This window comes from Olea europaea, chromosome 20 (assembly GCF_002742605.1).
Source record: "Olea europaea var. sylvestris chromosome 20, O_europaea_v1, whole genome shotgun sequence".
NCBI classification, from domain to species: Eukaryota; Viridiplantae; Streptophyta; class Magnoliopsida; order Lamiales; family Oleaceae; genus Olea; species Olea europaea.
The window spans coordinates 8,822,838-8,840,758 of record NC_036256.1 but is presented as its reverse complement, the minus strand read 5'-3'; the positions used below and the strand labels follow the sequence as shown (position 1 = coordinate 8,840,758).

The window sequence follows — 17,921 nt, the reverse complement described above, 5'->3', positions numbered from 1 at the left end:
TAGCAAAATTTATTTAATAATATTAATAATGATGTAATTATATGACGTTTTAAAATTGTCAAAATACATATAAACTTATTTTCATTGATATTATGTTCTTTATTAAAAAAATTATTTTTAAAATTTTGACCCCACAATACTAGAGGTCTGGGTCCGCTCTTGATTTAACCCATGTCAAACATTGTGTTTTGGTCATGAATTTAATGATGATAAAACTATAAAACAAAATCATGAGTTTGGGCTTAAAAATAAAACCCATGTGAATTAAAACATGCTTTTATTCCACCTCCCCAGTAGAAAAAAAAATAAAAATAAGGGCCTAAACTTTCAGTGCGGGCATCTCAACGTGGCTCCGCCACTGTTCGAGAGGTCCACTACTCTCCCCAAGAGACTATCGAACTCTGCCTGCATGATCCCAGCTCCCCCCCAATTACATTTATAGAGAATTTACTAGTTTGTTATTACAATTCTATCCCTTTTGCTAACTAACTATGGAATTATCTAGAATAGTGAACTAATAGCAACTTATATTGGAATATTGGAGGTGGGGGTCTATCATTATCCGCCGCCACGAAATCCACCTTGTCCTCAAGGTGGAAGTTCAACTTAGGATTCACTTGGCTGGAGAAAGATAAAGCATTTCTGGCCTCCCAAAAGTCAGTCTTTGGAAATGCTATCTTCAAGATATCAAAGCAAAAATCATGCACTGTTTCTTGCTTCAGTCGTTAGTTCAAATGAGAAAACATAGCATTGCATCCCCAGCATCAACATAAGCTGCCATATGACATAAGCTCCCTCACTCCTATGTAATCAGATTTAACAATGCATATATCGATCCTTCCTTTCTTTCTATACTTGGTAGCCCCAGCACTTACTAATGTCTTGTTCATAGGTCCCCAAACCGTTCTGTTAGTTCTTCCTTGGGGCCCGTTGAGAATGACAGCAGATTCATCAGTCTGCTCACTGCGGTCTATGGATATGTGTTTAACGTGAATACCAGAAGTTAATCCCATAAAAAGGTTGGTCGTGATGTCCACTTTGTCTTCCTCTTTCCTACCAGAATAGTTACTGATCACCAAACCCTGCAGTCCCTTATTTGTATTGTGATGCTTGATTTGATTCTTCTCCCGCCATCAATGGTATAATTGTTTCCCTCGTAGCCATGGCAACATTATACCTTTTATTGTCAACTCCATTACTCGGCCTAATCCTTGGGGCTCAAGCATTGGTTCTTCTCCGCAACTTCCTTGTTGTACACCATTGACGAGAATACTCTCCAACACTTGATCTGGGATTTTATACAAAGGCGACATCGGAATCTCAACATTCCGTCAGTAATTGGTCTGTTCTTGCCTTGATGCTCAACATTTTCCGAAGAAGTTGCACCCTTGGGATGGCCGGAATCTGTCGATCTTCAAGCCCTTCAAATTGTAAAATGACTAGGATGAAAATTTGACTAGGGATGGAGAGGGGTTGCAACGTGATTGGAGGAGAAGAGTAGTATTATCTTGGTTTTGTGTTAATATGGGTTTACCTTTTATTGGGCTAGGTTTATTTCTATCTGGGATGAGATTTATTTGGACCCGTTTCACTATCTCATTTTCCTCTTCAACTCTTTGGGCCAATTCCAAATCCAAGCCCAAACCCACTAACTTCTCCACTTTTTCTTCTTTCCTATTTTCTACCTGCAGCCCATTAACAGAGCCCTCCAAACTTCCTACCACTTCACGAGATGATGAAACAGATGAATAGGATCGCCGATGTCCTTCTTTCGCAGCATGCCCATGCCTCACCCACATCTGATTCATGGAATCTTGTATGGCTGGTGTTGGAATCTCAGAGCTCCGCCTGTGATGTTTCTCGAATTCATCTGTGACTTCAAAAATCGCCGGCTCCGGTGAGTTCTCAGTGATCTCTTTTTCCTCTCTCCCTTTCCAGCTCCACCACGGATTTCTTCTCCTGATTCAGCCTACTTATAGGGACATCTTCTACGGCATGCTCCAATCTCTTCTCCTCCTTCGACGATGATGATGGAGACACCTGCAGTTGACACGGGCATTCTTGCACAGCAGTCTTCCAGTTCTTCATGCCCGAATGCTTACACGTCGGGTATTCTTCCATCATAGAGTCCTCCTTGATAATTTTTACCTTTCCATTTTCCATCGTTTCCCGCCTCTGGTCATCCAATTTCTTCCCCAATTCCCCACACTTCCACCTTGAAAATTCTTCACGAATGGGAATCCTCTTCAGACGAAATTGATCCAACATCAAACTCTTCAATTCTTCCCACATTTTCACCGGCCTTTGTCGATCGACCTGCTGAAACGAATCCCATGCTTCCCAACCAAAACATGCTGTGATAGTTTCTATTTTCTCAACTTCTAATAATTGGTTTATGGAGAAAATCTTCTCCACTTTCGACACCCACCTTTATGTGTTTTCGCCATAGAATATTGGTATTTCTAGTCTTACTTGAGCATCCAGCCCCGAATCTTTTTCTTGGACTCCTTCCCTTTGCATTATCAGCTTCTCCAACAGATTGAAGATTGAGCTCTATCTCTCCTCCAATTGTTCACTGAAATTTGCTTCCATTGGCCCTGGGATCAATGCTCTGATACCAATTTGATAAGAACCTGGAATATTTTCAACTTACCCAACACACTTATAAAGCAATCGAATGCTGGAACAAAGCAAATTTCTCATTGATGAACAGAAATTACATAGAAATGGGTCTGCTATGAGAAGAGCAAATCTGGAATACGATTAACAAGAAAAGAAAGGAAGTAAGAAGGATATAGATATGGACATTCGAGAGGTCCACTACTCTCCCCAAGAGACTACCAAATTCTGCCTGCATGATCCCAGCTTTTTCCCCCATTACATTTATAGAGAATTTACTAGTTTGTTATTACAATTCTACCCCTTTTGCTAACTAACTATGGAATTATCTAGAATAATGAACTAATAACAACTTATATTGGAATATTGGAGGTGGGGGTGTAGTAGCCGAGAAAAAATAAAATGGAATTATACTATTATTTTGTGATAATCTAGCACCACGAGCCTAACCCATTTTAGAAACGACCTATGTAAGCTCAACCCATGTAAGATTATGAAAGCCCAAGTCATAAGTCAATTAAAAGCCCAGCAATTTAAAAGATTAAGTTTAAGTAAAATTGATTTCAAAGATTTAATGAATAACTGGATTGCCACAATGGTCATCTACATGGTATTTCATATCGGCAACCCAGGTTCGAATCACCATGTAGATTTTTTTATAAAACTTTCATATGAATTATTTTTATGGCTTAGAGACTCTCTAAATTCTTAGTTAAAGACTAAGTTTAATAAATTTAATGATAATACAACTCCCCCACTTAATTTTTCATTAAAAAGGAAGGTTATAAAAGTGAAAGGTCACTTTTTCATTACACTCCTCTTCAAATCCGAATTTCATCTCATTTTCTCTCAAAAAATATATTTCATATCAAGTTAAGCTTAAGGAATAATAAGGATGAGAAGAAGGAAGGCTTTCTATACATTTTGTTCTTTTATCCAATAAAATTCAAGGTAAATAGAGGTGCAAGTGTTCATTCATTTTCAAATCTGATTTTAAGATAAATGTTTAAATGAAATAGTACCTTCGGGTACGGTGCTTCGGCACTACAACAATTTGAATGATCATTCTCCGGTTCTACGTGTTATGATAATGCTATAGTAATTGGATTTCGCCGGAAATCCATCTACGTGCAATAGTATGAATCTATAGTTCGGAATTTCTAATTTGATAACGAATTGCACCGATAATATCTATTGAGTTTCAAACTCATGGGTTAATTCACTTCGTACAGGTTGAATGGATTTTCCTTGGGGCGTAGATGATGGTAAAAGATGATGCAACATGACATGAAGAAGCCGGTGATTTACATCTTTAGTTGATTTTGAGATATTTACACTTTCTTTAAATTCGATTCCTATGAATATTGTGTGGATCTATTTTACAAACACTCGTTATGAATAAATTATATTTGAAAGTAGATATGTGTCATAAGAATAAATTTACAAATCACCGTATAAAAAAAAAAGTTAGCGACTTAAAGTTTTGATGTCTCCTCAGAAATTTCAGTTTCTGCCTCATCTTTAAAAAAATCATAACTCTTTCATTACTTGGTATTTTTATACGAAACCAATTGGATTGGATAGCCTAATAAGTTAGATACTGAATAAAATTGGAATCATGTCAATCCAATATCGGTAAAAGGTTATATGTCACATAAAGTAAACTGTGTTGAGTGTTGTCTTTGTTTTTTAGCTTCTACCCTTGTTTTCAAAAATTCATAACTCAATCGTTATTTGGAATTTTTGGATGAAACCAATTGGATTTGATAGTCTCATGGATTAGCTACTGAATAAATTTAAAATCATGTGGTTTTGACGTCGGTGGAAATTTTATATGCCATTTTAATTGAACTGCACCGGTTTACCTTTCAACCGGGTCGCTGCTGAGTTTTGAAAAATATTTTAATACCCCATATGATGTGGACGGAAGCTAGTTTTTGAATATGTCATATTATAAGGAGTTTACTACCTTACATTAAAATTTGATGAAGTTTCAAGGTCGATAGCTATGAAAACAAATTTATTTTGACAATTACTGTTTGAGACAAAAAAAAACTGGAACAGCAACATTACTTTTTAAGTTTTGCCAAAATTTCATGTTAATAGTCATTACATGCATGGAACTCATTAAAAAAAAAACATTTTTGAAATTGTTTTCTTTTAGAATTGGAATTATTGTTTAAATAAAAAAAAAAGAAAATTCTTTAATTAAATTCTAAAATTTTAATCTTTATACTTTCTAATAAAAATATATTGAACTAACTTTACGGTTGAGGTACAATGGTTGAGTCACGTTTCCGTCCATGCGGGTCGGGGTGTTACAGGGGGTCTATCAAGAGCAACATTAGAGAACAGACAACACTCCATCTCGAAGAAGCATAAACAAGCTTCTCCATAACCATAAGAGCTAAAACTGGCAAACAAGGGATCGCAAAGCACAAAATTACACACAGCCTACAAAAATTGCAGTATTGAGATCCTAGAATATTATAGGCTGCATAAAATCTCACTTTGCATATATTTATGCTGTCATTCTCTCATTCATGCTTATTTAATCTCGACGTTCAACTAATTCAGCTAGCGGTGACAATGATTCTTCGCATTAGCTTCTTGCATATCCCACCTCATAGTCTAGCAAGCAACCCCTGTATTATCAATGCTGTCTCTACATCTTCCATTATTCCCCAATGGTTTGACTAATTTATTGTCCAGTTATCCCATATTATGTGCACAATTCTCCATTTTTGTGAACCAGTCTTTTCTCGAAGCAATACTTGAGTACATAATTTAGTTAATATTCCCAAACAAAAGATCAAACCACAGGATAGATGATCAAATCCTAGAGATGTAATCATCGAACTAAAGTGTGAGATTCAAGAAAGGTTGAAACTCGGCAAGTTTATCTTTCTAGCCGGTCTTTGACAATTGATGCAAGCTAAAGTAAGGTTCCTATCTTTCACAAGCTTAACATGTGTCCAAACTGGGTTTTCTTGCGTAACGGAGTGAATGGGGGTTCCACAAGCGAGCTTCAGAGGCTTAAATCAGTCTCATTTTCCAGCTGTTATATTATTTTCGTTTAATGTTTAAAAATAAACAAATTGCATGGAATAACACTGGGAAATTGACTTTTCAACCAAAAACCATTTTTCTGTGATATATAATGTTGGGTGAAGGAGCAAATGAATCGCTGCATGGTTCTAAATACACGGACTTAAAAGTAAAATGCAACCAGACATTTTTTTTTTTTTAATCCAACATGTGCCAGAGAAAATCTATGCTCCAAAGTGAAATGAATCCATGATAATTGTGTTTATCTAGCCCCTGTTTGGTGGGTATTAAAATCAAATTTTTAGTGAATTTTGATAAAAATTAATGAAATGTGTTATTAAAAAGTTGTGGGTCCAATGAAATATGTGTTTAAAATTATTTGTTGACTTTAACTTAAATTAAAATCTAATTTTAATCCCTACCAAATAGGGGCCTAATAAGAATTGTAGCAATGATTTGAACTCGATAACTGGAATAACTGGAATAAAAATCCCTAGTAAATGGAGAACAGATAGGAGTCCAGAGTTTTCACATTATAATTTTTGATAGACCAGTTTATCAGCATGTTATTAGAAACACTTGCCACTATGGTGTTCGATAGTTCTTGGTGAGCATCATCAAGTTTCACAGCCATTTTGGCAATTTTGTGTGACAGAACCTTCTGACGAGTAATCCAGTCAGCATTTCTCCAAATGCTCTTTGGAATTTCACTTAAACCAAAACCAAGAAGAAATGCACCAGTCACTAGCCCAAATGTATTTGAGCCTGCCATTGCCAAAGCCAGTATATCTCTAATCCTGCAAGTGAAGGTATAAACGATAGAAGGAAATAACATTAGAATTGAAGAAGAGAACCAACGTAACTATGCATGTTATAGTAAAAGCCTAAAAGGATTGCGATCCATCAACTGGCAATATTAAACAATGATATTTGACCAGTATACTCCACGTTAGTTTTTCTTATTTATTTATTTAATGCCATTATTTCTCGTTTCGTTCGTGTTTCAGGGGCAGTTGGAATGGGTGCAAGGCCTCATCTTGAGTTTATCAAGAAACTAGGTATCTAGTGTAATACAGAATGAGTTTGTCAAGCTATAATTCCAAATTCTTGTACTGAATATGATGCATGAGACTTTCTATAATACACAAAATCCTTTATAGTAGTTAATTATGAAAATTAGGATATCATTCCAAGAGGATAAAGTTAGGGGGATCAAATTGCATATTTACTTCTTTCGGTCTTTTCTTACAATCTTTAGAATCATGTATATAGAGACTCCGACACCTAGAGATAGTATGCTCCGTGATTTAACGTTTGATCTGTAAAGTGGAGTCACATTTATTTCTATCTATTACGGACAACATATGACTGCCTAAAACAACTAATCTTCCAACTGCTCAATATTCTAAAACATTATTAATAATTTAGAAAAACTTTCTAATGAATAACAGAGTAGAGTAGATTAAGTATATTTATCTAATGACATAAAATATTTTGAAGTTAAAACAATATTTTGTAATGGATGGAACTCTTATAGTTCAACAAATTAATTTCTTCGGAGTTTTTTTGTTATTAACTCTCACTTGGCTTTTCTCTTGACCTTCTTAAAAAAAGGCTTAAGACCATAACCAAAAAGGATTTTCACTCTGTTTAAACAGGCTTAAACAAACTCCCTTATGGAATACAACATAGTCAATTTAATTCAGATGATTACTTTATCTCTTGGCCATAAAATCTAAAATAAAGAGGCTAAGAGCGTTAGAGATATTCAAATAATTTTGAAAAGGGAATAAAAATTTATAATATTATTTCTGAATAAATTAACTGCTTACTTAGTGTTTCGTCTTTTAGGCCTTAAAGTAAAAGAGAATTACAAAGAAATAAGAAAGCACTAAAGAATTTACTTTAATTTGCGGTCTTTGAATTTACAAGGATTCAGAGAGATTTTTTATTACAAGTATTATAGAGTGTGCTTTGTGTTTTTTGTTGTGTCCTCTATTGTGTGCAATACATTAATATTTATAAGGAAATAATTGCTGATATATCACATCTACATCTTAGAAAAAAGTAAACAAAATTGTATATCTATACAGGTGTGTGATTTACAATTAATGGTATGAGCATTAGCTTTATACGTGTATGACTAGAATTTAAAAGTACTAAAGATTCTTTAAAAAGTTTGTTTCTTGTGAGCATACAAGGTCAACCTTCCATCATCTTAATTATTGTAATTGGTACAAAGGATATATTTTTATGAAAGTTAAGTTTTATTTTACATAACATTTTCATGATTCAAAGGCTAAATTCTGGGTCATTTCAAGTTGTACAATTGGTACCAAGATTCCACTCAAGTATCGCTTAAGAGGTCATGTATTCGAATCCTAGGGACGCAAAAGAAATCCGCGTGGGATAAGATGAGTTTAGGCTCTCCCAAAACGGACAATACGTAAGTTAATGGATTTGGTACAAAGGCCGGGTCGTTATAAAAACAATGTGCTTTTTTTAATAACCCGAGCCTCGTGCCCAAGCCGTTAACTTACATACTGTTCGCTATGGAAAAGTCTAAACCCATCTTACCCTTCACGAATTTTTGTCGCGTCCCTAGATTCCAACTCATGACTCAATTCATACTAGGATTCAACTTAAGAGTCTCTTAAGGGAAAAAGTTAAAGAGTTCAAATCCTAGGGACGCAATAGAAATTTGTGAGGGATAAAACGGGCTCGGGCTTTTCCATGGCGGACAATACGAAAATTTACAGCTTAGGCACGAGATTCGAATCGGAAAAAAAAATAATCATAAACAATGAGATGAAATTCCAATAAGTGAGCCACATAAATCGTATTCCATATTTAAAATTAGGAATTCTTAGCGCACATAAAGAGACAAGGGAATTAGAAACCAAACTTAGGTGACCTTAATTCCCACATATAAAATCATAACATACATAGGGAGACACGAGAATCAAAAACTGTACTTCTTTGCTATTCTCGTGCTTAGTGCTAAAGAACTCCGATCCCTTGAACTTATACATATAGGACCCATCATATTCACAACTTGGAATTCCATATTTCATCCTCTTGCACTAATATCCTAATTTTCATAATTAACGGCTATAAAGGATTTAAGGTTATTATACCCTCACTTCCAGTTCTCTATTACAATAAAGCCAATTTCTGCCTTTGCAGCTACATATCATTTTTACCTGTTCTAAGACCCCTTTTTCGTTCCAATTAGTTCATCATTGACAAAGATGCATGATAAATCAAAAGCAAAAAACATAATCATGTAACAAAGACCTAAAAAATCACCCACTAAAGACACCAGTCTTCTCTCAAAATGGCAACCAACAATTAACAAGGCAAAGAACATATGTATAAAGCCATACGATCTACAATCATTCAACCTGACATTAACATCCCACTGGTGAAGTAAGAGTTTCCAACTTATCAACCAATCCAGCTGGTCCGAAATGGAATAGAAGTGCTCCTCAATGGTTGGTTATGGACAAAACATTTCCACTCTTCCACTTCTCAATTAACTTCATGAGATGACCCCCACAAATATGTATCATGTTTAGGTAAACCCAATTACGTACCAAGAAAGGAAAATTATCAGACCAATAATGTACACCCATAAAACTTATATACGGCGTTCTATGCAGCAGGTTTCACTTGCTCCACAATTGCCAGAAAATATATACAATGAAGTGAAAGTAGTATAAGAGAAGAAACTAACCCAATTTTATCCATAACAATGAGGAGAATAAGCCCGAAAAGACCAATGGAACCCACAATTCAACGAAGTAAATTAAGCTCCTAAGAGTTAATCAAATCATTTCAAGCAATACATAAACTGAAATCCAAAATAACTTGCATACGACTACAGAAATTTAGCTGCCAAATTAGAATTTACCGTCCAAATGTCGGCAGGGACAAGGCTGATGATGGAAATGGAGCAGAACCAAGTGTAGCCCACTGTAAGAAACACGTAACGCGGTACTTCTGGACCGGCAAAGTATTTTAGAGTCAAGATCACCATGCCTAGGGTTAGCGGCAGGGAGATCAAGTAAAACACCCACATCTTCGATCAATTCCCCTATTTGTGTATTCAATTATAGTCCTATAATGTACAAATCAAATTAAGATGATATCAATAAGCCGAATCGGAAATCATATACATAGAAAAGGGGAATTTTGATCGAAACTCGAAAAGCTGAAAGATGGAGCGTTATGGAAGCGAATATGCACCAAATTCTGACTATTCCAGGTTTTCTTGGCCTCCCTCGGTGTGAGCACGCGCTGCCGATGCGTTTGGTTGGTGATGACGTCAGTGAGATTTTAGTTCAAGAACAGGTGAGGCCCCGTTTGTTACTTTTTTTTTTTTCAAAATATATTTTTCTCTCTTTCCTTTTTAACCACATATTTTATATTAAAATAATATTACAAGTAAATAAAAAAAAAATTTATTTTTCAACCACACATTTTTCGTCAATTTACTATTTAAAAATATATTTTTACATAAAAATATCTCCCAAACACCCACTAAAGAAGTGTTATTCTACTGGACCAATAGCTCTTGTTTGATTCTCATTCTTTACTCATTAAAATGAAAAATATGACAATTATCCATCATATTTGACTTTCTATCTCTTGTGTGGGTTCCATAACGACTATATTTTTCATTCTCATTCTTAAATCCATGGGAATCAAACGGGGCCTAAATTTTAAATTTTAATTTTAATAAAAGTCCATAATGCATTTCAGTCACATATTTAGGCCGTTGTTTGAGCCCCATTATTTTCTCATTAAGATTAAAAAAAAATATATGACCGTTATCTATCACATTAAGACACCATATTTGACTTTTTATCTATTGTGTGGAACTCGTAACAGCTATATTTTCATTCTCATTTTTACAATAATGTGGCTCAAACATTATTTTCCTTAAAATGTATTTTTTTAATAATGTATTGATGAAAAATATGTGGTTAAAAAATAAAGAAATTTTTTGAATTTGGGTGTAATATCATTTCATTAAACAATGTGTGGTTGAAATGATATCAAATCACTGTTTAAAAATGTATTTTTTTTAAATGTGGCTCAAACATGGCTTTAATGATCTTACAATTTTTTAATTACATATTTCATCAATTTCTATCAAATTTTACTAAAAATCTAATTTAAATCCCCACCAATTTGGAGCTTAAAAAAATTCGTAAGGTGCATAAAGTATCGGTGTCTTAACCTTTGTTTGCTAATGGTTTATAAATTCTTTAGGCAATCTTCAATGGTTGCACAAAAATTTGGATAAATTTTGCATCATTTTGAAACAAATTCTATACCAATTTGAAAATTATTTCCAACTCAAAACATCAAAATTACACAAAATAAGCAATACTTCATTATTTCCTTTATTTTTTAATTTTTAACAATTTATTTATCTCAAAAATTATTTAATTATTTTTTTATTACTACATAAATTACTAAATAAATAATTACATTTAGTTAACAAAAATATTGAATTCATCTTAGTATTATAAAAATCAAATCAAACCAACCTATTCGACCAAAAAATTGAAAATGGGTCCAAAATTCAATCTGATTTATTATCGATTTATTCACTAACCGAATGATTAAAAACCGGTTAATCCTCTATTTTAGGGTTGGTTAACTATTTAAAAACTAATTAGAGTTGAACATGCATTGCACGTATTTATAAAATACTTTGTAAATATGGTAAAAGTAATATTTGAAGATGTCTGAATATAAAAAATAGTTAATAAAATTTGTTTTATGTGGAATGAACTTTTTGTTCAATAAGAATCTCCTTGTACACTATATATATATATATATATATATATATATATATATTGTGATTAATGATATCAGATTTGATTAAAACCTTTGCAGTTGTTATAGAAAAAATCATTTTGAAAGTGCAACGTATAATTGTCAATGCGAGAATACATGTTATGGAAGATATATTCCGACCTGATTTTTATTTATTTTTTTGGAGGGGAGGGGGGCGCTGGCTTGTTGATTGTCATTGCGAAAAAAGAGATGAACTAGAAATTGCTTTCGTATGAATTTGAATATATATCCTTGGTTTCTACCTTAATATATGGGAAAAGTTTTTCAAAAATTTGTAAATATGCTAAGACAAAATTAGAATTCTGAAAAATCATATAAAATATAGAAAAAAGTTAAATACACACGAACATAGGAATTAATTACAGTAAATGATACAGCTAAAAAAAATCTTGCATTAAAAACATGTTAACGAATTCATAATGTTTATCAAAATAAAATCACATTTTCATTCCCATTTACATCTCAGTAGATATAAATCTAAATCTAGCTCTAATAAAAAGATGTAAATATAAATTTAATTTTTTTTCATGTTGAATTTTATTTTTGTATTTTTTATATTTTTTTGCTCATAAATCTTTTAAGGCTTTGTTTGAGCCTCATTTTTTTTTTTTAGAATTCATTTTTTCAAAAATCATTTTTAATCACACATTTTTCAGTAAAATAATTTTATACATAAATTAAAAAAAAATTCTCACTTATTAACCACACATTTTCAAAAAATTACCATTCAAAAATATATTTGGTTCTTGCTTATAAACTTGAAAAATTTGATCGTGGATAACTATATAATTGAAAAACATAGTCGATTGTTTGGTGAAATCACAACCCTGAGCTTTCTCATATTGATTAATTCTTCAAACTTGCATTAAAATCGTTGAATTCGTCATAACGTTCATCTTAAATTTAGTTTAAAACCATTGATACTAAATTATGATTATCTAGATAATAAAAGAAGCTATATTTTTATATTTGTGGGCTAAAGCGATATATGTGTAAATCTGATTTTAACTGGGTTAAATATTTATTTTTCAATAGAATTAGAATTAGTATACAAATATGGAGCTCAATACTTGTATTAAATAATAAACATTGGGCTCGAGAAATAATTATTTCAAATAAATTATGTCCACGTTTTCGAAGTTACAAGATTTTGTCTGAATCCATAAGTAATTAAATTAACATTAGTTTGAAAAACCTTCTAGCCACCCCAAAAAATAAATAAATAAATAAATAAAAAGTTGTCATAGGACTAGGATAAGGATTTCCCATATATGCACTTTTGCAAATTGTGATTATTTAAATTGTTTGTTTGCATTTATAATAATAGTTACCTTTGATTTGAAAAAGGTTATAATATTCGCGTTTATCTTTATGATTTGAAAAAGATAGAATCATATTTTGTTTCTCCATTTGATATCCACTGTGACAATATTATTTTTATTATTTAATAATATTTATTTTAAGATAGTTAAGAAAAAAAATATTTTATCATATAATCAATGTTTATCTTTGGTATTAAAAAAAGATATTTAATTATCTTAATTGTTATTTACCTCCCATCTACCAACAATTCAATTTTTCCCCTTGCGATTTGAAAACTTAGTAGAGAGAGAGAGAGAGAGAGAGAAAAAATTCTAGTTCACTGTGATTGATGGATGGATAGAGAAAATTGTCTTTATCTTATTTTAAAGATTTATTTGCCTTGATTTTGGATTTTAATAGGGATGTTGGCCACGTGTGAGTTTTTTTAGGTAGAGATAAATTGATTTCTTATAGGTTGATAAAGGTCAATCTAGGATTTAGTTAGTTAATTGCTGATGATAATATGGTTGGCAGACACGTTGATAATTTAAAGTGGTTATGATAGTTGATTAGGATAAACATAAATGATACACTTATTTCTTTCAGTTATAGTGAAACTAAATTTTCTTATACTGTATGGACCCGATAAATACACCCATCACGTCCAAGGATTTTTCACCCCAAAATATATGTACTTACACATGGTAGAAACAGTTGTAAAATCATAATAGTACCCACCAGTTGTATGCAATAGTAGAGAAGACATAGAAAAAGATATTAGAACGTGCATTCAGTTTTATATATATTTCAATAACGAGGTAAAATACTCTATGTGCAAGTGTTCCGTTTCCTTATGCTTTTATATTCAATTAAATATGTATAGATTGCTTGGAAACATTCTTTTTTTAAGAGATATGAAATTCTATGGGATTATAAGAGAACCTAAGATGGGTGTGTCGCTTGATCACCAATATACTCCATAAGATCAGAGTGGTATGAAATGTAATTTTTATTGTTATATATTTATATATGAAAACAGCACGTATTTTACTTGGTGTTTTCGAATATTCACTCTTACAAATTTTTACAGGTTAGTTTGAGTCGATTGGAATGGTGATGCGGGCTGCCAAGTGGATCAAAGGAAAAGAAAAAGAAATAAGTTTGCCGTTTTTAAATTTACCAATTAGTTTAATTTTGTTCAAAATGTGTTATTTGAATTAGTAAGGAGTTTATGTTATGTTTAGATACGATTTTCATGATTTAAATTTAAATTTATAAATGTTATAATTATTTGTTTAATAAAGAATTTTACTTTTATAATTCTGCACTTAAAATAAAGAATAGTGAGTTTTCGTAATGTTCCGAAGTTTATGAAATTTTGGGGCGTTACAATAGTACTTGGTATAAAATTGATATTCAATCACTATAGGTTCGATATCCTAAATTAATTGTTATATTACAAAACTTGACATTGTACACTTACGGTATAATTGTAGTATAAAAAACGCGTAATGCGTAGCAATATATATGTGTATACACACATTGCGAACAAATCACGATCTAAAAATTTTAAAATTTGATTAAGAAAACATAAAAGGTGAGTGTTACATATATGGTGAGGTTGGTATATGTATATACAATATGGTCATCTATATATGATGTCATATACACAAGCATACATATATATATATATATATATATATATATATATATATATATATATGGGTGTCTCATATATGTACACACCAACCTCACCGTATACGTAATCTTAACCAAATTTTGAAAATTTTCACCCAAAGAGTTCTACCAACACACTTCGTCCAACATCATCAAACCATACATACAACACATTGCCGTTTATGCACAATGTGTCCTTATCGTATATGCACAGCATGACATATTGTATATTCATATATCTATCATATATGTACAAGAATACCGTATATGCATGAGGGTACTGTATATGCACACACCAACCCTACCATACATGCAGCACTAGCTTTTTATGTGTTAATTTGACTGTCGTTCATTGAGCATCTACTGTCACATATTCTCCAATTTTCTTAGTAAATATTGTTTCGTTTCGTGAACACCAAGGGGGTGCCTCACATATATATTAAATGTTGAACCACTACATACTTCTGAACATTTTTCGTAAATCCAGAACTGAACACTGGTCAGGTTACTTATTAATGAGGAAGGAATATTTGAAGAGGATGTAACCTGAGCAAGTAGAATGAAATGGAGAATATCATAAAAATTCTAACTAAAGATAATACTTAGTAAGGTAAAGCTTAAGAGAGAAGTTCTATAAAACGGCTATTAGGGGCAGTTATACTTATGAAACTGAGCATTTCGCCATTAAAAATTAAATTTTCTAGAAAAAAAATGAAGATGTTGAAAGAGATGAATGGTCACAGTAGAATAGTTTTAAGAAACGAGGGATGTTAACAAGTAGCGACAGTACCTACTAAAAATACATTAGAATACTATGAAAGAGCAAAATGGAACAAAAATTATTGTGTTTTGAGGTTTGAGGTGGTTGTAAAAGATATAATTTTATTACCAAAAGAGATACTTTGAACTAACAGAATAGCACAAAAGTATTCATGTAATTAACTCTAAGTTTATAGGTAGCAAGGCTTAGCTTGTTATTGTTGTTGTACAGGTTTGGTTCAAAAAGAGAAGGCATTAGGTGAATTCCACCCCCCTCCCCCGAGTCTTGTTGTGATTCTCCGATTATGAAAGGAGGAGATAAAAGAGGAAAAATAATTATATTTCCATCTTAAATAGAATTTACAATAGAGTATTACACTCTTTAAAAAAAAAAAAAAAAACCTCTCAATAACTCTCTATTTTTTTCTCTTTTACACACTACTTTCTTCCTCTCATGTGATATGAAAATTCTCTTTATGGTAGCATATGTTTATAGAAAATTTTTTGCTACAAACCGTCATAAAATTCTGGCAAAAAAAACCTACCACATAGTTCATCGTTGAAGAGTCAAAATAGGTGGCTGTCTTCAATTTGTCTTTTGCATGGGAAAGACTTGCTCATTAAGAAATTGGTAACAAATTGTGGCTGATTTTCAATGACTTCAAAAGGAAAAAACTGATTAAAAAACCAACTGAAATTGCAGCTGGAATGCTCTGGACTTATCAATTCTCCCCCTTCAGTCGTATTTAAATCAATTGTTATTTGACAACCATCCTAGCTATGTCTCTGCATAGCTCTAACTTTTCTCTTGGAACCACCTTTGTTAACATATCTGTTGGATTCTCATTTGTGTGAATCTTCACTAGTTTCAACACTTGTTGATCCATCATTTATCTTATCCAATGACAGCAGATGTCGATGTGCTTTGTTTAAGAATGGTACATTGAATTCTTACTTAAGTCAAGAGCACTTTGACTGTCATAATGTATTTTATAATCCTTTTGCTTGATCCTTAATTCTTGGAGAAATAGCTTTAACCACAACATTTCTTTACTTGCTTCCGTCGCTGCAATATATTTTGCTGCTGTTGTAGATAAAGCAACACACTTTTATAGTCTTGACTGCCATGAAACAGCTCCCCCTGCAAAAGTGTAAAGAAATCTTGAAGTAGATTTTCTATTATCAAAATCTTGAGCCATATCTAAATCAGTATAACCTTTCAAGATTGGATCAGCTCCCCCATAGCACAGACATATCTTTGATGTACTTTTAAGGTACATGAGAATCCACTTAACTACTTCCCAATGTTCATTTCCAGGTTTAGAGAGAACGACTCACCATGTCTACTGCAGGGGCAATATCAGGCCTTCTACATACCATGGCATACATCAGGCTTCCAACTGCTGATGAATAAGGTATCAATGACATCTCATCTATCTCTTTCTTGGATGAGGGGCATGAATTTTTGCTCAACTTGAAATGGTTAGCCAATGAAATGCTGACAGTTTTGGCATTATGCATGTTGAATCTCTTGATCACTCGTTCAACATACTTTTCTTGAGATAGCCACAACCTTTTATTCTTCCTATCTCAAGTTATGGGCATTCCCAAAATCTATTGAGCTGTGCCTAAGTCCTTCGTGTCAAAGGATTTGGAGAGTTGGCTGATTTTTGTTACATCTTGTCCAACGATCAACATGTCATCTACATATAATAGAAGAGCAATGAAATTGCCATCTGAAAACCTCTGAATGTAAACACATTGATCTGCAGCGGTTCTTTTGTAGCCTTGGTTCACCATGAACGAGTCAAACTTTTTGTACCACTGCCTTGGTGCTTGTTTAAGGCCATACAAGCTTTTTTTCAATTTGTAAACGAAGTTCCCTTTGTCTGAAACTTCAAAACCTTCTGGTTGCTTCATATAAATTTCTTCATATAAATCACCATGAAGAAATGCTGTCTTGACATCCATTTGTTCAACCTCTAGATTCAAACTGGCTACTTATCCAATGATAACTCGAATTGAGGTTGTGTTTACAGCAGGTGAAAAAATCTTGTCAAAATCAATTCCCTTCTTCTGAAGAAATCCTTTGACTACCAAACGAGCTTTATGTTTTACCATATTTCCATTGCCATCTTTCTTGAACTTGAAAACTCACTTATTCCTTAATACCTTCATTCCCTTCGGAAACTCAACCAACTATATGTTTAATTCTTCTGCAGTGACTCCATCTCATCCTGCATTACTTGTATACACTTGTCTTTGTCCACATGAGTTTGTGCTTTCTGAAAGTTCTCCGGCTCTCCTTCATCAGTGAGCAAAATGTACTACGATTTTGAATATCTCGTTGATGGAATTCATCCTCGTTTAGATCTTCTTACCTATGGATCATTGATTTCAGAAGGTGCATCATCATCTGGTTGATGTGATGGTCCGACAATTTCTGGTGAAGAAGATTGTGACTCTCCTGGATCAATATCCTCTTCTTCATCCTCCTGTTCTGCTTTCGACATTTTCTCATGCATATCATCGTTATCTATAGTGAATTGTGCTGATGCTAGATCTGGAGCAATATTCTGGGCACCAAAATTAGAATTAGGAGATATAGTGGGCTTTTCAATGTCTTCCAATGTCTGGTTTTCATG

General features: G+C 32.8%; 1 protein-coding gene across 3 annotated transcripts in view; it reads right to left on the bottom strand.

The window, feature by feature from the left end:
* LOC111369547 (LMBR1 domain-containing protein 2 homolog A-like) overlaps positions 1 to 9,909 on the bottom strand; it is a 21,814-nt gene extending 11,905 nt beyond the window's left edge. For 2 of the 3 annotated variants that reach the window (XM_022991114.1, XM_022991115.1), the window contains exons 1-3: positions 9,581 to 9,909; positions 9,404 to 9,483; positions 6,251 to 6,464 (exon numbers count right to left, since the gene is read on the bottom strand). In XM_022991114.1, the coding sequence (XP_022846882.1) occupies positions 6,251 to 6,464; positions 9,404 to 9,417 (228 nt within the window). In that variant the 5' untranslated portion in view covers positions 9,418 to 9,483; positions 9,581 to 9,909. Of the gene's footprint in view, positions 1 to 6,250; positions 6,465 to 9,403; positions 9,484 to 9,580 lie in introns of those variants that run through there. The other variant, XM_022991116.1, reaches the window with a different exon arrangement.
* Between the last annotated feature and the right edge of the window lie 8,012 nt (positions 9,910 to 17,921).